This window comes from Pipistrellus hanaki (genome assembly GCF_964339955.1).
Source record: "Pipistrellus hanaki genome assembly, chromosome: 13".
Taxonomy (NCBI): Eukaryota; Metazoa; Chordata; class Mammalia; order Chiroptera; family Vespertilionidae; genus Pipistrellus; species Pipistrellus hanaki.
The window spans coordinates 58,602,250-58,622,335 of NC_140515.1; the positions used below are offsets into that span (position 1 = coordinate 58,602,250).

At 67.2% G+C, this 20,086-nt stretch overlaps 1 protein-coding gene across 1 annotated transcript in view; it reads right to left on the bottom strand.

The window, feature by feature from the left end:
• Positions 1 to 8,608, bottom strand: part of GNAI2 (G protein subunit alpha i2) — a 14,907-nt gene extending 6,299 nt beyond the window's left edge. Inside the window, 1 exon segment of the mRNA XM_084902320.1 lies at positions 8,342 to 8,608. Coding sequence (XP_084758446.1) covers positions 8,342 to 8,459 — 118 coding nt within the window. The 5' untranslated portion in view covers positions 8,460 to 8,608.
• Positions 8,609 to 20,086: the final 11,478 nt, after the last annotated feature.

Below are 20,086 nucleotides of genomic sequence, written 5' to 3' on the forward strand. Positions count from 1 at the left end.
AGGCCGCCCGCACTCAGGCCCCGGCCCCCCGCACTCAGGCCCCGCACTCAGGCCCGGGCCCCCCGCACTCAGGCCCCGGCCCCCCTGCACACGGGCCCAGGCCGCCCCGCAGTCAGGCCCCGGCCGCCCGCACTCAGGCCCCGCACTCGGGCCCGGGCACCCCGCAGTCGGGCCCCGGCCCCCCGCACTCAGGCCCCATACTCGGGCCCGGGCCGTCCGCACTAGGAAGGCCCGGAGGCTCCCGGGTGGGCTGCCCCGGACACGTGGCCGGAGCCGCCAGGCGACGTGGCAGCGGGCAGAGCGGCTCCGGGCAGCAGTGGCCGTGACCACAGGGCAGCCGGGCAAGCGGCCCAGCTCCGACCCACAGCACAGGCCCGCCCCCGGCCACCCTCACCCGCCTGCCGCGGGGGGCCCGGGGACGGTGGGGTGGGCTCCAGGGTGCAACGGCTGCCGGAACACCACCTCCCTCTCCTGCCACGTCTCTGCCCCAGCCTGCGGGTCGGCTCCCCCCTCGGCTCCCGCCCTCCCTGCGGCCGCAGGTCCCGGCCTCACCACCAGGGGGCGCCGGCAGCCGGAGGCGGGAGGGAGGTGGGGTTGGGAGGCGCTGGGCCGGAGCATCTGTTTCTGAAAAGCGGCCTCCGCCTGGGCCTTGCGGGCGGGGCCTGGACCCTCACCCATCCCGGAGCCTGGGAAGCCGGTCTGCGGAGACCCGAGGGAACAATGGGGGGGAGGGAGGAGGAGAAGGAGGAGAGGGGAGGGGAGGGGCCGCCAGACAAAGGCCTGCAGCCCCGCCCCTGCTCTTCCTTCCTCCAGGTGCCGCTCCATCTGGGCCGCTCCCTGGAAGGGGCTCCGCTCCTGGAAGGGGGTCTGCCGGAACCCCTCCCTCCGCTGGGTCGGCCTCAGCGGCGCCCAGGGGCTCGGACGTCCAGGGGCTCGGACGTCCATCACGGAAGTGCCAGCATCGCCCGGCCCGCCTCCGCCAAGTCAGCGCTCAGTCAGGAGGAACCCGTCCGCCAGACAGACAGACACATACACACACAGACACACAGAGAGACAGATAGACACACATGCACACACACAGAGACAGACAGACACACACACAGAGACAGACAGACAGACAGACACACACACACACACACACACACACAGACACACACACAGAGACAGATAGACACACAGACAAACACACAGACATACACACACACACAGACAGACACACACAGAGACACAGAGAGACAGACACACACATACATACACACACACACACAGACAGACACACAGACAAACACACAGACACACACACACACAGACACACAGAGAGACAGACACACACACACAGACACACAGAGAGACAGACACACACACACACAGAGACAGACACACACACAGAGACAGACACACACATACACACACACACACACACACACACACACACACAGAGGGCGTGCAGGGCAGGACGGGCCTCCCCGGGGCCCTGCCCACTGTGCAGAGGGAAACTGAGGCACTGGGCCGGGAAGGCCACCTGGAGGGGCCCCTGAGGCCTGTTGGTCTCACCATGGGGCACAGGGGAGCCAGGCTGCTGGGCACAGCCCTCCTCCCCCTGCTTCTTCACATAAGGAACCCCTTTGCTATTTTCAAAGAAGCTAGCCCCCCACCTCTCAGTCACCAAGGCGGCCCGGATGAGGTGCCCACCGCCCTTAAGGGATGCCAAGCCCCAAGCTGCCCGGAGGCCTCCCTGGTCCTCACTCACCCCGAACGGGCCCGCAGCTGTGTCCCCGCAGGCCCGGGCCAGGCTGGGAACGTGGCATCCCGTCCCGGCACCGGGCCTGAGGGGGGGCAGCTGAGGTCCCCAGAGGGAGGGGCAGCGGGTGCCCCAGGGCCCAAGTGGTCCCGAGGGTGCACGCTCTGCCCTGCGTGCTCACCGCCCAGGGAGGCTGCAGCATCCGCCCCCGGCCCGGCCTGACCACACAGAGCGGAACCCCTGGACCCGTGCAGCGGGGGTGGGGGGGCGCACACCCCGAGGCCAGGAGGAGGAGGGCCTGCCTCAGCGCGGGGACCTTCAGTGGCACACCGTCTGCGCACAGTCCGCAGCCCGTGCCCAGGGCGGAGCCCCTGCAGGAGCCCTATTCCGGGGCCACGCCCAGCCTTCTCCGAGCGCAGGGACCGGGCCCTGAGCCTCGGGGGCAGTCCCCTCTCCTCCTCAAAGATGGGCCCACATAGCTCGCGTGTGCACCCACAGCGCCGGCCGGTCTCCCGCTCCTCCTTCCTGCCAGCTGGGCACGGCTCCCGTGGGGCCCCGGCCGTGCTCAGAACCACTGCCCAGGTCACATCGTGGGGTCTCCATACGTCATGGCACGTCCCGGGCCTCAGTTTCCCCACCAGTGAATGAGTGTAATCAGACACGCCCCTGCAGAGTCCGGCCCATCAGGCTCTCGTCCCCGGAGCCGGAGGCTGAGCGGCGGCCCCAGGCCAGGCCGGCGGCAGGGAATCCTTCGCCGGACCAGGGCCTCCGTGCAGCCCGGGGCGGGGAAACCCGGAGTGAGCTCATGGGGCTGCGCTCCGCTTCCGGGCATTCATGGGCCTGCAGCCGGCCTTCCGCCCGGAGGCCCTGGCCGCCCGGAACACGCCGAGCTCTGCCTTCCTGCCAGCTCCGCGCCGGCCCTCTCCCAGGCCCGCTTCCTGTGGCCAGGGGAGGGGCTGGACGCTCCTCGGAATGGCCGCTGGACTCCCAGGCCGGGCGCTGGCTGGGGCCGGGCCAGGCCGGGCCGACTCTCGCCCAGAGGCGCCCAGCAGGGCGGCGAGGGGGTGCGATGAGCCCTGGCGGGTAGCCTCCCCGTCCAGCTCCCCGTGGCCGGCTCCCTGCCCGCCCGGCAGAGCGGGCCTCTGGCTTCTTCCTCTTTGGGGCTCCTCCTCCTCCAGCTGCTTCCTCCTTCTCCTCCGGCTGGGCCTCCACTTCCCCAGCCGCCCAGCCCTCCGCCTGCCGACACAGCGGCCCCGCCATCGCCATCGCCATCGCCACCCCCTCTGCATATTCTGACACCAGGGACGCACGCTCAGAGCCACAGGGACACCTCTCCACAGGCCCGTCCCGCCCGCCTGCAGGTGCTGGCTCGGCTCTTGCTGCCCAGCCCGGGATGTGCACGCAGGGCGCCCGACAGACGCTCGGCTATTCCGGGGAGAGGGTCCTTCCCAAGCCGCCAAGACGGCCACCGCCCAAGAAGCGGCACTGGGTGAGGGTGGGTTGTTTGTTGTTGTTTTAATGTATTTTTTATTGATGTCAGAGAGGGAGGGAGAGGGAGGGAGAGATAGAAACACCAATGATGAGAGAGAATCATTGATTGGCTGCCTCCTGCACGCCCCCTACTGGGGATCCAGCCCACAACACGGGCATGTGCCCTGACCCACCAAAATCGAACCCGGGACCCTTCAGTCCACAGGTTGACGCTCTATCCACTGAGCCACACCAGCCAGAGCTGGGCTGGGGTTCAGTAAGAGCAAGAGCTCCGGGCTAGAGGAGCTGGGCTATGGCTGAGGGAGGGGCTGCCTCAGAGCACCAGGTACCAGGGCCACCATCTAAGAGCCCAGCTCCCGGGCACCCTGCAGGGCAGTCTTGGGCTGGGCCCGTGAGCCCTGGCCCGGCCAGAACCCGCTGACCCCATCCCCTCACGGAACTCCGAAGTTGGGACGCTTGCCCTGAGCTGTTGGGAAGACGGACAGAGATTGACCTGGGCCCCGTCTCCCCCCAGCACCAGGGGGCGCAGGGGGGCAGCACCGGGCTCTGGCCGGACCTCTCGTCACCTGCAGGGGGTGTGGCTGTGAGACAAGGGCTTGGTCCCTCGTGAACAAAGCTTCCTCCATCCTGCTCCTGCCAAGAGGATGGCGGTGCCCGGCCGGCTGGCTCAGCGGCTGAGCATCGACCTAGGGACCAGGTGACGGTCTGACTCCCCATCAGGCAGGGCACAGGCCCAGGCTGCAGCTAGATCCCCAGTGTGGGGGCGTGCAGGAGGCAGCCGATCCATGCTTCTCTCTCATCATTGATGTTTCTCTCTCTCTCCCTCTCCCTTCCTCTCTGACATCAATACAAGTATATTAAAAATAAAATAATGGGGCTTTTAGAGACAAAGACCAAGAGAGACACAGCCAGGGACTGGTGTCAAGGGCAGGTACACAGGCCCAGCCCTGCGGGAGGCCTGGGACCTCCCTGGATCCCACCTGACGGGCTGCCCAGGCCCCCATCTGGCAGCCAGGGTGCCCGCTCCAGCACAATGGAGGCCCGGGGCTGCGGGGCTGGCATGCAGGCCTGTGCTCCAGCTGCCTCGCCGTCCACCCGGCCACAGGGCTCATTCTCTGCTCCTCACCACGGCGGCTCCACCGGGGCCCTCCGCCCACCCTCCTGGGACACCCTCTGCAAGGCCACCCAGCCTCACCCAGCCACCCAGAGGGAGGGCATCCCCCGAAGGACCCGGCTCAGCCCACCCTCCGGGAGCCTCAGGCGCCGGTCCAGCGCCGGGCAGGGGCAGAGCCCGCGGGACTGGCACGAGGAAGGCAGGTGTCAGGAATGGATCAGACCCCTCACTCCGAGTGCGGGAGCTGGCTCTGCCCGCCCGCCCGCCGGTAGACAAAGCCTGGCCCGGCCGGGGGGAGGGGTGGGAAGAAGAGCCTGGGAGGCCCACGCTGCCCCGCCCCATTCAAATGCTAATGAGCTCCAGCCGGGAAGGCGGAGGCAGAGGGGGAAGGAGGGCCCGGAGGTAGGCTGGGCCCCTAGACCCCCCAGGAAGGCGCTCAGCCCCCTGGGCTGGGCTGAAGGTTCCCAGGACAGTCTGTCGCCCCAGGTGGCACCAACTGTCTACACCACACGCCCTGGTCTCCCCACTTGCTGTGAGCAACTGCCTGAGGTCAAGAAAGGGGGTTCCCCAAACTCCATGCTGGGCCGGGGAGACCCCTCCCTGCCAAACTCTCAGCTCTGCAGGGTCCGCAGGGGCCCTGGCCGGCTCGGCTGCACTCCCACCTGTGGCTGCAGCCCGCAGTGCTGGGGCCGGAGGGAGGGCGGACCAGGTGTGCCTGCGCTGGGCTGCTCAGCCAGGGCACCAGGTGGGGCTGGGGTTTGAACCCAGACCTGGTGACCCCAAGAGCTGGCCCAGGGCGGGTGAGCCAGGACACAGCCGCCCCAGGGCTTGGGGACCCAGGCCAGGTCTCCCCCCTCAGCACCTTGCGGACGGGCCCTGTGGCCCCCCTTGTCTGGCCCTAGCAAATGTCATTTCTCAAGGCACCCCCACTTCACCATCACCCGGCCAGCCAGGGCCGCAGGGAGCAGCCGCGGAATTACACACACTGACAGGCACCCTCCGGGGGCCAGGCCCTTTGTTAGACGCAGACAGGACAAAGGCCACCGACCGCCCCTCCTCACCCTAACAGAGCCCCTGCTGTACAGTTTGCGCCGGCCAGGCCAGGGCTCCTGAGCCCCAAGAGCTAGACAGGCCTGCAACAGCCCTCAGACACCCCGAGAAGCTGGGGCCCCTCTGAGGTCACCCCGAGAGGAAGGGGCTGACCACGCCGCCACGCTCCCGTGGAAGAGCTGGCGTCCCTGCTGTGTGCCATGCCCAGACAGGCTGCGCCGGCCAGCGGAGTGCCACCGTCTGAGTGCCCATCCCGGTCACTGGCCCGGCACCAGCCCTTGCCACCCACCTGCCCACGATACGCCAGCTGTGGCTCATCTCCCTCCATCCACCATCCCCAAGATCAAGTTCAGCAGCTCTTCCTTCACAAGACCATCAGAGAAGGAGCGGCCAGTGGGTGCCAGGCTCCATGCCCAGCCCAGGAGGAGCCCTGCCCTGCCATCTCAAGGGTGGGCAGGCAGCGGTGCCCGGACACAGGCTCTGAGGCGGAAGCGGCAGTGCCAGAGCCAGGGGTGCCCCCAGGAAGGTGCCGGGTGGTGGCCCTGGGCAGAGGCTCCAGAGGAGGCGTGAGTTAGGTGGAACCGGAAGACACACCAGTGAGGGGGCGGGCGGAGCGCCGGGGACCAGAGGAGCCGCTGTGTTTACACACCGAGGCTCCCCGGCCGCGACTGACACTCGGTCCTCTGCCCACACCAGCCGCCTGCGATCAGAGACACCCCAAACCCAGGCTGGCTTCCCTTCCCGCCGCCCAGCCCGTGCCCCGGTCCACCTGGGCGTGATGGGTGGGTGACCTGGAGGGGGGCTGACAGCAACACCTCGTCCCCACCAGCTGCCAGGGAAGCCTCGGCGGTGACAGAGCTGTGCCCGCGCTGGCACTCCCCGGGCCCGGAAGGAGCCAGGGTGCGGGTGGGGCGCAGGCGTGGTTCTGGCCGGGAAGCCAGGCTGGCAGGTACCCAGACAGAGTCCCGTTGCCTGGACGGGTCCTTCCCGCTATGTGGGCCGGGCGCCCGGCCCTGGGGCTTCCCCACGGGGCTCCCTCGCCTCCCGGCACCTGGCGGGAAAGGTCCGCCGGCCAGGACGCTGCCCGGGCGCCAGGGCAGATGGCCCTCAGTGCCAGGCAGAGCGTGGTCGCTGCGGGTCTCAGCACCCGTTCCCCAAGCACCGCCTGAGCCCCTGTCCTCCCGCCTGGGCCCGACCCGGGAGCCCGTCCCACGGAGGAAGCAGAGCGGGGGGGGGGGGGGGGGGGCAGGGAGCTGAGGGGGCCCCCGAGGCCCAGGACACGCAGAGCCAGACCCTGCACCCGGACCCTGCACCCCGTTATGCCAGCTCAGCGGGAGGGGCGCTGGGCCCAAACCCGAGCTGCTCCCGGCCCACAGCTCAGCTGCCCCGGTGCCCGGCGGGCAGAGGCTGCCGGAGGCCCGGGCGGGCTGGGGGGGCAGCAGGGTGGGGTCCCCTCCCAGCCCGGCCGTTGTTCCCCCGCGGGACACCCCCTCGCCGCCGCTGCTCGCAGGGAGACAGGAAGAGGCGAGCGCCCGACGCAAAACAGCCCGGAGGCCGGCCACCGCCCCTTCCCGCCCCTTCTCTTCCTCCCGCAGCGAGCGGATGCCATTTTGAAACCTCCGGGCTGTGCCCCTGAGGCCAGGCCCCCGGGGACGCTCAACAGATGGGCGGCCGACGGCGGACACGCTGCCCGCCCTCAGCCGCAGGGAGGCCCGCTCTCAGCCCGGGGACCCCACAGCGCCTGGGGGTGAGGGGCCACACCCCCACATTCAGCCTCCCAGCTCCTGCGGGGGGGGCTCCCCCCACCCAGAAACCCCCAGGCCAGGCTGCCACGGGCACACACCTGCTCCCGGCGGGGGGCTGGCCGGGGACCAGAACAGGGCCCACAGCCTCTGCCAAAGCCCCCTCCACGCCCCCCACCGCCGCCACGCTCAGGGGGGCCCGCCGCCCCCCCGCAGGGCTCAGCATCCCCCGCCCAGCCAGCGGCCCAGACGGGGTGCGGGAGCCGGCAGGTCTGAGCCCTCGCCCGCCTGTCCAAAAGCCAGCCCGCCCGCCCGCCCGGCAGCAACATGTCGGCTGTCTCACCACTTCCACTTCCCCCACCCCTCCAGCAGCCTCCATCTTCCCGGGCTGGAAGGCGCCACAACCCAGCCTCCTCCCCACTTCCCGCACGGCCCCCACGGGGCTTAGGCGCTGGGGAGCAGACCCCGGCAGCTCCCCCCGGAAGCCCGGGCCTGGCGCCCGCCCCCAGCGGGACGGTGGAGTCTCCGTCGGGGGTCGGGCCCTCTCCTCCCGCCTGCCCGCCCGCCCGGCCGGCCCATCGGTGCGGGCGGATGGGGGCCTCTGGGGAGGGCCAGAGTGTGGGAGAGGACGCAGGGGGGAGCAGCGGGTGTGAGGAGTGATGCATGGAGCAGGGGTCTCTGCAGGTTTGGGGGTTCCAGCTGGAGAGAGGTCCCCTGAGCAGTCAGGGTTTCCCAATCACAGGCCCCTTGGGGTGAGGATGCACAGGTGGTTATGGGGTCCAGAGTAGAGATGGGCACAGAGGGGGAAGGAGGGAGTTGGGGGGGACCTGGCAGGGGCCTCAGGGACACTCATGCCAGTGGGAACAGGGGGAGCAGGTGGGGGGAGAGGTGGCACCTGAGGGTGGGCGCTGATTGGGGTTCTGAGGGTCTGTGAGTTTGGTCCCACAGAGTTCAGGGAGCTTACGCAGAGGCAGAGTGGGGGTGTTTGGGGGTTTGGGATGAGTTGAGGGTCTGACCTAGAGTCTGGACTATGGACCAGAGGTCTAGGCCCAGCCAGCGTTTTGAATCATTACTTGGGTATCCTGGCCGGGCCGGGTCGGGGGGTGCAGGCCCAGTCTGGGGGTTCAGGGCCCTAGCCTGGATGTCAGAATCCTTGGGGGCCTGGAGCGGGGATAGCGGTCCCGGCGCAGGACGCGGCCTCACCCAACAGCAGCAACTTCACCTCCCGCGCCGCCTTCTCGCCGTCTTCCCGCAGGTTCTTGTCGATCATCTTGGAGCGCTCGGCCGCCGCCTTGTCCTCGGCGCTCACCGTGCAGCCCATCCCGCCGCCCGCCCGCCGGCCCGGCCGCCGCCCGGCCCCCGCTCGGCCCCGGCCCGGTTCGGCCCCGCGCGCCCGCTCCGCTCCGCCGCCGGCGCTCCGGGCTGCTCTCGGGTCCGGAGTTCCGAGCGTCTGCGGGCGGCGCCTTCCCGGGCTCCGCGCACCGACGGCGGGGCGGGCGCGGGGCGGGGCTGGGGCGAGCCGGGCCTGGGACTGGCCGGGGCGGGCCCGGGGGCGGGGCCTGATGGATTCCGGGCCGGTGATTGGCTGGCGGGCGGAGCGGGGACGTGCGGCGCCGCCCAGGCTCGGGCCGGCTGGGGGCGGGGCCTCGCCGCGGGAGAGGCGCAGCGGCCGAGCGGAGCCGGAGGGACTGGACGCGGGCCCACTGCCGGCGAGGCCGCGCTCCGATTGGGCCGGGACGCCTGGCTCCGGCCGGAGGGCGGGGGCGGGAAGATCCGCGGAGCCCGGGGGTGGGGATCCGGGCACCTCGCGCCGGGCAGGAACCAGCCCTCGGAGCCGCTGCGAGTTGCGGGGAAGGCGTGTCCTCGTCGCTGATTCAAGCTGATGAACCCCGTAAACTTGTTCCGGGATCCACGGAGCCCCAGCCTCTCGGCCGAGGCTTCCTCCGTCCTAAGGAGGGTTCGGCCGGTTTAAAACACAAAACCAGCCTCCCGGCAGGCGTTCAGATAGCCTCTGCCACCACCACCTTCCCCCTCCCCCCTAGCACACACTAGTTCTCGCTCTCCCTCTTCCTCTCAAATCCATTTAAAAAGTCTATGGCCGCCTCTACACCTTCTCTGGCACCCAGGATTTCTCTCCATCCTTCTCTGGTCGCCTAGCCCAGGGCTGGGCAAACTCATTCGTCACCAGATCCAAATGTCAACAGGACAACCATTGAAATTTCTTTGGAGAGCCACGTGGTTTAAACTTAAACTTCTTCTAACACCGCTTCTTCAAAATAGACTCGCCCAGGCCGTGGTGTTTTGTGGAAGAGCCACACTCAAGGGGCCAAAGAGCCGCATGTGGCTCGTGAGCCACGGTTTGCCAACCGTGGGCCTAGGAGGCATCCTCCTACAGGTAGCCATCCTGGACTTCAGCCTGGGACCCCAAAACTGGGACCCAAAGGAAGAGAGAGGAAGGGAGAGAGAAGCCTCCTGACTTCTGGAAACATGACCTTAGGGCCTTTCCACTAGACAGAGGCTGCGACCCTGGCACTTCCAGTGGGACAGCTGGAGAGGCCGCAGCCCACCCACAGGAAGGTCCCACAGCCCCGCGCAGCCCCGGCTCCCCCCCCCCCCCCGCCCCCGCCCTGGCACACATCTTGTTGCAGCTCACGGGGCCTCAGGCTGCCTGCTGCCCCTGGGGGCCTGGTGTGTCCCTGTCTGAGTGGTGCCCTGGCTGGGGAGCCACTGGCCTGTGAGTCCTCCAATGGCTCCCCTGGGCTCCCTCCTTGCAGGCAGGCACTGCTTGCAAGCATGCAGCAAACATGAAGACACGTGTGCCCACGTGGGACACAGACACGCAGGGCTATGCTCTCTAGGTGCCTCTGACCCGCAGAACATAAAAAACGGCACAGCAGCCGGGACACAGCGGCCTGGGTTCGCCTCTCCCCCACCAGCCCCGCCCCATGCTGGAGATCCTCCCTCCTCCGGCCTCCCCAGCCGGCTCCTAGCAACAGCCAACAGCTCTTGCAGTTGCCGGGCAACGGGGAGAACCTGTCAGCTCCTCGGAGGCCAGGCTCACCAGAGGTGGGCCCACACAGACCCCAGTGGATGGAGGCGGGGCCGGGTGGGGCCCCTGGGAGGCTGGCAGCCTCCAGCCCCAGGCCAGGTTATGGGGTCCTCGCAGCCTTCCCTCCACTTAGCTCCTCCTCTCCAGTGAAGTGCTTTTCCTATTTTCCTAGAGTCCCGCAACCCCTGCCTCTACCCTCCAGGCTGCGCCCTCTCCTCTCCGTCTCCAGGGGGGTCCCCAGGACTATGGCCGGGCCTCTGTGTGCTACCCCGGTCACATATGTCCCACTCGGGCTTAGAACCCCACCAGTCATCTCCAGCCCAGCTTCTCCCAGATGGCCAGCCCGGGTCCCAGACTGCTCTGAGCTTCCCTGACACTGCACCGCCCATCCCCCACCCACACACACTGGCCTGGTCTCGGGATCCTGATGTTATGACCTCTCACCACCCAGAGCTGTGACCACAAACCCCCCCCCCCCCCCCCCCGCATGCTGTCAATGTCTTCCCTCCTGAGATCCCCTTCAAATCTGTCCGTTCTCCGTCCCTGGAGTCTCTCGTTCTAGGCCTCCCGCCTCCCCTGGCTCTCTGCTTCCCCTACAATCCACCCTGGACAGCAGCAAAGGGCATCCTGCTGAAAGAGGTCCCGCCACTGTCTTCCTCACAAACCTTCCCTATACATGTGTGCAGATTGACTCAGAGAGGAAGGGGGAAGGAGAAACGTCAATGATGAGACAGAATCACTGATCGGCTGCCTCCTGCACGCCCCCTACTGGGGATCCAGCCCAAAACCCCCGCATGGGCCGTGACTTCCTGGTTCACAGATCAACGCTCAACACTGAGCCACACCAGCCTGCTTCCCACCCCCCTGGGGCTCCCCCGTGCCCTGAGATGAAGCCCACACACACGGCAGGAGGCAGAGGGGGCAGCGTGGAGGTTGACCGTGAGGACTCGGGAACAGTCTGCACACGTGCTGGCTGCATGCGACTTTGAACAAGTACCAGCAACTCCCTGTGCCTCGCTCTTCCTGTCAGCAAAATGGGCCCAATATTACCAACTGCCCGGCACTGGCTGAGGTCAGGAAAGTACGTGGAATACGCCTGCCCTGGCTGGAGCATTGTTCCTACACCGAAGGCCTGAGGTCTCAGTTCTTGGTCAGGGCACATACCTAAGTTTTGGGTTTGGTCCTTGGTTGGGTGTATAGGAGAGGCAACTGATTGATGCTACTCTCATTTCAATGTCTCTCTCTTTCTCTCTCTCTCTCTCCCTCTCTCTAAAAAAATCAGTAAAACATAACCTCAGGGTGAGGAGATATATATATATATATTTGTATTGATTTCAGAAAGGGAGAGGAAGAGAGAGAGAGAAACATCAATGGTAAGAGGGAATCATGGATCAGCTGCCTCCTGCATGCCCCCAACTGGGGGGTTGAGCCCGCAACCCAGGCATGTGCCCTTGACCAGAATCGAATCCAGGACCCTTCAGTCTGCAGACCAACACTCTATCCACTGAGCCACACCAGCTAGGGCTCAAATATATATTTAAAAAAATATTCAGGCCAAAACCGGTTTGGCTCAGTGGTAGAGCGTCGGCCTGCGGACTGAAGGGTCCCAGGTTCGATTCCCGTCAAGGGCATGTACATTGGTTGCGGGCACATCCCCGGTAGGGGGTGTGCAAGAGGCAGCTGGTCGATGTTTCTCTCTCATCGACGTTTCTAGCTCTCTGTCTCTCTCCTCCTCTCTGTAAAAAATCAATAAAATATATTTAAAAATATTCAGGATGTGCCCGGCACATGGAAAGCCCTCGATGGGGGTGAGTTGCCACAACAGTGATTTCCACAAGGCCCGGCAGTAGGTGTCCCAGCTGAGGGTCTCCCCAGCTCCCTCCTTTGGCACTACGCCAGCATACCCACACTCTGCTTCACCTGCTCCATCCCCTTCCCCTCAACCCTCCTCCCCCGCTGTCCTCCCTGGCTGTGTCCTGGGCGTGTCCCCCCCCCCCCCCCACAGCACACCCTGGCTTCCTGGTGGGCGCTCACCAGGCTCTGGTTCAGGTGCTGCAGCACTGCCCTGGGGTGGCTGAGCCCTGGCCAGCCTGAATGAATGAGCCCACAAACTCTGCCCCATCGCCATTCCGGAGCTGAGCGGTGTAAACCTGCGGACACCCAGAGACATGATGTGCCATGCTGGGTGTGCACGGAGGGAGAACCGGGGTAGGGGCCTTCCTGGGGGGGCGGGGGTGCCGTGGAGCTACAGGGAGAAGAGGACGGACGAGGAGAACAGTCCGGGAGGAGGGGGAGGGCTCAGGGAGTGGGACTGGGGGTGGCTTTGGGGAAGGGCCAGGAGAAAACCCAGTCACCACGGGAGGAACCCCTGGCTTTGCAGCTGAGGCAACTGAGCCAGAGGGGCCAGGACCCAGGCAGGCCCCTAGTGAGGGTCACCAGCTGCCTTCACTCAGGGACCCAGGGTGGCTTCCTAGCCAGCGGTCTGCCGACCCTGTGCCCGCAGCCCAGCACCACGGCCAAGACTGCACCACGGCCGAGACCACAAAAGACAATGAAGTGGCACCGAGCAGAACTGGTGGCACTTCAGCTGGGAGGGAGCCGGCTCACTGGGAAGCCAGGACAGCCTGGGGGTGACCACCGGCCACGGAGCAGGCCCAGCGTGTCCTGAGGCCCTGGCACTGGCTGGGCAGGGGCTGGGCAGGGGCAGGGGTAGGGGCTGAGCAGCGAGGGAGCAGACCCCTCAGGGCTGTGCTCCAGAAGGGGAAGCTGCTGACTTCCCCACGGGCGGTTTCGGCGGGCGTGTCTGCCTCACCCCGATCGATCCAGAAACCAGCAGTGCCCACGGGAGCCCAGCCCGGAGCCAGGACGCCGGCCCCCGCCTCCATGGCTCCGGGTGCGGAGTCCCTCGGAGGCCCGGCGCCCAAATCACAGCTGGCAGCCAGCGCCCAGCGGCTTCTGCTGAGACCTCGGCTGAGCCGCCCCTCCCTGCAGCCCGCCAGGCTCCACCTCCTGCCGCCCTGACCCCGCTTCCTGCTTCTCCCCAGCGGCCTCTGAGATTGGAGTCAGCGGCCGCCCCTCCTCCTTCCTCAGCCCCTCCTCAGGCTTCTCTCCCTCCCAGAGAAGCAGTCCCAAGCTGTGTGTGTGTGTGTGGGGGGGGGGGGGGCCAGGGTACCCCTTCCTGCTCCTTCACCTCCGGCAGAGACAATTGTCATTGTCCTGGGGAACCCAGGCCCCAGTGCTCCTTGCCAGAAGTTTCTGAATGGGCTGGGGCTGTGGTCGGCAAACTGCGGCTAGTGAGCCACGTGCGGCTCCTTGGCTCTTTGAGTGTGGCTCTTCCACAAAACACCACGGCCTGGACGAGTCTATTTTGAAGAAGTGGCGTTAGAAGAAGTTTACGTTAAAAAAAAAATGTGTTTCTCCAAAGAAATTTCAATCGTTGTGCTGTTGACATTTGGCTCGGTGGACTAATGAGTTTGCTGACCACTGGGCTGGGGGCCTCACTGGGAGGGGGCTCTGGGAGGAGAGTTCTGCTCACAGGGGGTTCACGGGAACACAGGTGCTGAGCCCGGGGGGAGGGGGGAGCTGCTGGCCCCCTCACCAGCAGTGAGCGCCGGGGGGCAGTGGTGAGGAGGAGGGACAGTGTGAGGGCGCCTGCCAGAGGCATCCCTGAGGAGTGGGCGGGGAGGGAATCCCTGAGGCCCCAGGGGTGGGTGCTGAGGGAGGGGTGGCCTGAGGCTGCAGCAGGCACCATCTCCGAGCCAGCGGCTCAGGTCTGGCCCTGCGAATGCAGCTGGCCCGGGCACTCAGGGCGCTGCTGCTTGGACTGGGGGAGAGCTGCCCGTGCCTCAGGAGGGGACCCAGGGTGCCCTGAGGGCTTTGGGGCCAAGGCCGCTCCTGGCCCTTGGAGAGTTCATGGCCACGGTGTCTGCCACATGCATCGTCTCTAAAGGCTGCCTCCTGGGAAGCTGGGGTCCTTGGGGGCCTGGGAAACAGGAGTCACCCCGTCCCCAGAGCCATTCCTCCGCTCGCCTGGGTGCATGGCCCTCCCTGCCCCGCGGCCAGAGGCTGCGGCTGCGGCCTCTCCGGGACCCGAGGGCCTGCATTAGCGCTGCTTCCCGGGACTAATTTAATGAAGGAGCACAGGGAGCCCTAATGGAGTGATGCAACAGCCAGCAGCCGATGCGCAGGCTCAGCCGCCGGGGCCCCGGGGCTCCCAGTAGAAGGCGGAGGGTGCGGCCGGGAGCCTGGGAGCCGGCCCTGCTCTGCTGTGCTTCCGGGAGCCGACTCCACAGAGTTAGAGCAGTGAGCCCCGGGGACTGCTTCAGGCTCTGAGAGGAGAACTCCCCAGACGCCAAGGCCTCAGGAGAGGACACCTGGTTGTTACAACACCGGCCACCTGTGGGCGCATCGCTGTGGGGAGTCAGCAGAGGCGCAGAGGCGCCCGGGGCAGGGAAAGTTTACATTTTGTTCCCAGTGTGACAGAAACGGCCGAGGGCGTTAGGGCAGCGACAAGATCTACCATCTGCAGTTCCCTGTGGCTCTAGGAAGGTACAGGGTACGGAGGGCAGGAGGGAGGTAGGGGTGACCCCCAAGTAGTGCAGGAGGGGAGAGTAATGGCGGGAAACTGTGGAGACTGGGCTGCTCTGACCCCCAGGAGAAGGGGAGGGGGTGGCGGGGCTGGAATGACTGGCTGAGCCCGGCCCCTCCAGCAGGTTCCCTGCTGGGCCCTCAGGCTTAGCCTCTCCTCCAATGGGCCTCGCTCAGGCATTTCAAGAAAACCAGTGTCCAGGGCTTCCCTTCGCCCACCCCTGCAGTCCCACCTTTGCGGACCCCTCCGCCCCCGCCTGCTGGAGTCCCTTCCCCTTTCTGCACCCCTGCTCGCAGGTCAGGCTCCCGGGAACCCCCAGGCTGTCCATTGCACCGGGCCCAGGCCAGGAGGCGCAGGCCTGGGGCAGAGCTGCCGGGTGCAGCCTCGCAGGCTGGGCCGTCCCTCCGCCTTCGGCTTCCCGCCCCTGACCCACCCCCGCCCTCGCTGCCGCCCTGGGACCCCGAAAACACGCCCGTCCCAGGCCCACCGCAGCCCCGCCACGTCCGCCACACGCCCCGCCCAGGCGGCTCCCCGCTGGAGCCTCTGAGCCCCGCCCCACTGAAGCCGGAAGCCTGCGCCGCCCCGCCCCTTCCGGGCCTCTCTAGGCCGAGTGCGGGACTCGGTGGCCGCCAGCGACCCGCTGGTTCTGCGGGGCAACGGCGCCCCCTGGCGGGGCTGGGGCGCAGCGCGAGCAGAGCCCGCCCAGCCCGCACCTCCCACTCGCCGTCACCCCGCGGCCGGCCCGCCCTCCCGCCTGGTTCGCCGTCTTCGCCCACCTGCCGCCGGGGGCCGGGAGGCCCTGCCCGGGGCAGCCTTCCGGGGCCTCCGGGCGCCCCGCGCCCTCGCCCTGTCTGAGCCCGGCCTCCGGGCGCGCTCCAGCCCCGCCACCCCCAGCCCGCCCCGTCACCCGCCTCTGCCTCTGCTGGTCCCGGACCCCACACCCGTCCCAGGACGGCCCTCTCCCCCCGCCCCCCAGTCCACAGCGAGGATGAGACGCAGATTTGGGGTCATCTCGCTGGGCACCCCCCCCCCCCCCCCCCCCCGCTTCCCGAGGGTCAGGCGGGGCCAAGCCCATCGCCTGCGCCCAGCCCACCGCGGGCCATGAGCGGGGCCGCGCGCGGGGCTGAGTTTGACCTCAAAGACGTGGGCAGGCCCTGACCGGTGTGGCTCAGTGGATAGAGCGTCGGCCTGCGGACTGAAGGGTCCCGGGTTCGATTCCGGTCAAGGGCATGTACCTTGGTTGCAGGCACATCCCCAGTAGGAGGTGTGCAAGAGGCAGCTGAACAGTGTTTCTCTCTCACCGATGTTTCTAGCTCTCTATCTCCCTTCCTCTCTGTTAAAAAATCAATAAAATATAGTTAAAAAACAAACAAAAAACAACAACGTGGCGGGGATGAGAGGCTGGTAACGCCGGGAGGGGCCCTCGGAACCCTTGGCCAGGTTGGGATCAGGGAGCCCTTGGGGGGCTGCGGCCTGGCTCCCCGAGGGCCCTGCCGAGTGTAGGACTGGAGCTCCTCACGCTCCCGCCCACGAGGCCCTGTGGGGGCCCCCTCCCCGCCCCGAAGTCTCCCACCAGCCTCCTTCCCGCCCTGGAGCCTCGGACCTGCCCTGGCCCGCAGCCACCAGCCGGCCACAGGCTGCGGCGCTGGCCGCCAGGGGGCAGCAGAGGCCGGCGGCGGCGCCGGGAGCCCGCAGCCCAGTGCAGGCGCGTGTGCAGCCTCCGGTTCTGAAAGCGGCTTCTCCTGTCCGACCCCCCCCCCCCCGCTGCTCTTTCTAAGTCACTTCCGGCCCACGATCACCGTCCCAGGTGTTTGACAGTTAGTCCTGGCTGCCTGGCCAGACTGGAGGTGCCCCCGGCCCCTCCACCTGCTCCCGGGGTCCCTGGCTGCACCAAGGACCCAGGTGCCCTTCACTGTCTGCCCGTGGCCAGCTGCGCACTCCCTGATGCCAAGGGTCCGAGCGCCACCTCCTGCCTCCCAGCTCGGCTCCTCCAGGCCCTGCCCCGTCTTCGCTTACCTCCCACCCGCCAGCGCCTCCCGAGCTCTTACTCCCCCAGCTGCTTCCTCCCAGGCTTTTAACTGATATGTTTATTGATTCAGAGATGAAGGGAGAGGGAGTTAGAAGCATCAATGATTAGAGAGAATCACAGATCAGCTGCCTCCTGCACGCCCCACACTGGGGACTGAGCCCGCAACCCGGGCCTGCGCCCCTGACCAGGATCGAACTGGACTCTTCAGCCCCCTGAGCCACACCGGCTACTGCAACGTTGTCCTCCTCATCTTCCCGAAAAGCCTCCGTGGGCCCTGCTTCTCTCACTTCGCACAAATCCCACCCATGGCCTCTCCAGCTCCCTCCTCCCCCTCCTCCTCCTCCACCCGTCAGCCCAGTCACACGTGCCCTCCTGCATGACCCAGCCCGGTCCAGGCCCTGGGCAGCCCGCGTGTGATCCGCCCTCCACCCTCATGTGCACGAGCAGCTGATGCTGGCCAGCTCCCAGCGCCCACCCCTCCTGTCCCTCCCACCAGCTGCTGCTGCTCAGGGCCTCGGTTCCGCCTCACCTCCCAGCACCTGGCAGGAATGTGCCGCGCTCAGACCTGCCTGCTGCCCTCCTCCGTCCCAGCTCACCTCCCATCTCCCCAGGCCCGGCTTTCCCTACAGTCACTCCCTCAGCCTTCCAGACCCGGGCTCCAGAGCTGGCCACTCTGCTGAACTCGGGCCAGACGCCCACCGTCCACTGGGCATCTCTATGCGGATGTCCAGCCCGTGTTTCATGGGCAAAACTGACCTCCCTCCCAAGCCTGCCCCTCCCCCAGCCTCCCCCAGCGGGTGAAGGGGCAGCTCAGTCCCGATGGGCTGGGCGTCACCTTGACTTGTCTGTGTCCCTCCCCTCTTACCCCATCAGGGAACCGTGCGGTCCCACGTCTCTGTCCGCACCGAAGGGTAGGCCTGTGTCAGGGTCACCCCAGGCTCCCCAGCCCCCACCCGGAGTCCAGCCTCAGGCCAGCAGCCAGAATGATCCATTTAAGCTTCTAGTCATTACCGAGTCCGGCCTGCCCCTCCTGTGTCAGGACTCAGGGCTCTTGCCTTTCCCAGAGGCCTGCCCCTCCCGGCCCCCACCCCCTCCATGCTCTCCTGCCCTCCTGACATCAGCCACGTGAGGGCCTGGCGGCCGCCCCACAGACCAGGCATGTCCTGCCTCCGGGCCTCGCACTGGCTGCCTCTGCTGGGACCCCCCCCCCCCCCCCCCCCGCCCAGGCACCCACATGGCTTCCTCCCTCTGCAAACCTCTGGTCACAGGCCCCTCTCCCAGCGAGGCCGACCCTGCACCCGGCTCCACGGCCCTCGCCTGGCCAGTCTGCCTCCTACAGCAGCACCAAGCATCCTCACACACATCACACAGGCCGGAACCTCCTGGCTGCTCCGTCTCTGGTCTGAACCCCGGGCCCGGCCAGAGTGCAGTCCCGGAAGGCGGGCCTCTCCCTGCGCCGGCGTGGGCCCAGGTGTAGGAGGCGCCCGGGTCAGAGGGCGCAGGACACCTGGAGGGTGGATGCCTGACCCCTCTTCGGTTGGCAGGCAGATGTGCACCTGTGCACAGGGGTGTGTGGGGAGGGGCAGGGGACCCAGGCTTAGGGGCCTCTTCCTGGGCTCTCCTCAAAAAAAAAAATCTTATTGATGTCAGAGAGGGAGAGGGAGAGGGAGAGAGAGAAGCATCAATGAGAGAATCATGCATCGGCTGCCTCCTGCACGCCCCCTGCTGGGGACTGAGCCCACACACGCCGGCCAGGCCCTGGTCCACACCCACTCGCTTCCTGGTACACAGCGCCCTAAGAGCAGGGAGGAGAAATCCAGGCCTTTGGTGTGGACTCTCTGCTCTGTCTTGTCAATATTCCAAGTAGAACACGTTTTCGTGTGTGTGGCCTTTGTGCTGTTTTCCCCCCAGAGAAATGTGGCTGTTAGTCCGCCCCAGGGGTGTTTCCCGCTGCTTTTCAGAGCGGAAGGGAGAGAACCGTCCCTGTGAGAGAGACATCGACTGTTGTCTCTTGCCCGTGTCCTGACTGGGGCTGGGGATCGAGCCTGCAATGGAGGTGGGTGCGCTTGGTCAGAACCAAACCTGGGGCCCCTAAGCCCGCAGGCCAACACTCTATCCACTGAGCCGAACTGGCCAGGCCGACACTCTATCCACTGAGCCGAACTGGCCAGGGCCAGAGAAAGTCTCTAAAAGCAGAAAAGAGGAAGAAAGACCTGAGATCCTCTTAAAAAATGCTTCACGCTGACTGGGGCTCCTGGGCCGCGCGTGTCCGGGTGTCTGGACTGGACACTCGTGCTCAGCCAGTGGCACATGAGCTTGGACGTGGTGTGGTGGCCGGTACCTGCTGCCCGGCATCCAGCCAGGGCGGCCTTGCTGGGGAGCAGACATGGAGGCGCCCGTGTGTGCGGTGGGCATGTGCCCTGCGGCCTCTCTGGACGGAGGGTGGGCGAGGATAGGCCCAGGTCTGTGTGCGGCGCGGCCCCTGCCTGTGCTGCCTCCCGCTCCCAGGAGCCCAGGGTTCGAGGCCAGGCTGCAGCCTCTGATGGGGAAGCCAGAGCCCCCGAGGGCGGCCCTGTGTCCAGCTCCTTCCGGGGTCCCGGGGCTCCCCAGGAGCCAGGCGTGGGGCTGATGGGAACCAGGCGCAGGAAGCCCCCGTTTCCGCTCCCTTCCCCCCGGGGGGCCCTGGCACGCCGCGCCCCAGCCGCCACCAGCCTGAGGAAGTCCTTTCTTCAGGGCGCCCATGCTGGCAGCCGCCCTGCCAGTCCAACTGGATTTTTCCTGCTGCCCTTTCCCCGGAGGCCTCGCTGGGCACAGGGTCTCTGCTAATGAGGCTTTGGTGCCAAGACCTGGGCAGCTCCATCCCGCTGGGCCCTGCTGGCTCAGGCCCGCCCCAGGCAATGGGCAGCCTCCCAGTCCCCCCTCCCCCACCCCTCGGGGCCGGGCACCTGGGCTGCCCCCTCCTTCCTCGCAGCCCCCGCCTGGCCTGGGCGCCCTCACCACCGCCACCAGGTGCTGGGGGAGAGCAGCTGCACGCCCGAACGGATGGACGGACAGACAGGACGGGCAGCGGGAGGGGGCTCTGCGCCCGGAGCCCTCGGCACTGGATGCGCCTCACGTTCCCTCCTTCCGGAGCCTCTGTCCCACTTCCCGGCCCATTCACTCCCACCTCGCTGCCGCCGCCGCCGCCGAGGGAGAAAGCAGGTCTGTGTGCAGCCTGGCCTGGGCCCAGCGCAGGGTCTGGGCACGCAGCGGTGGGACGGACGGGGAGGGGGACTCGCCGTG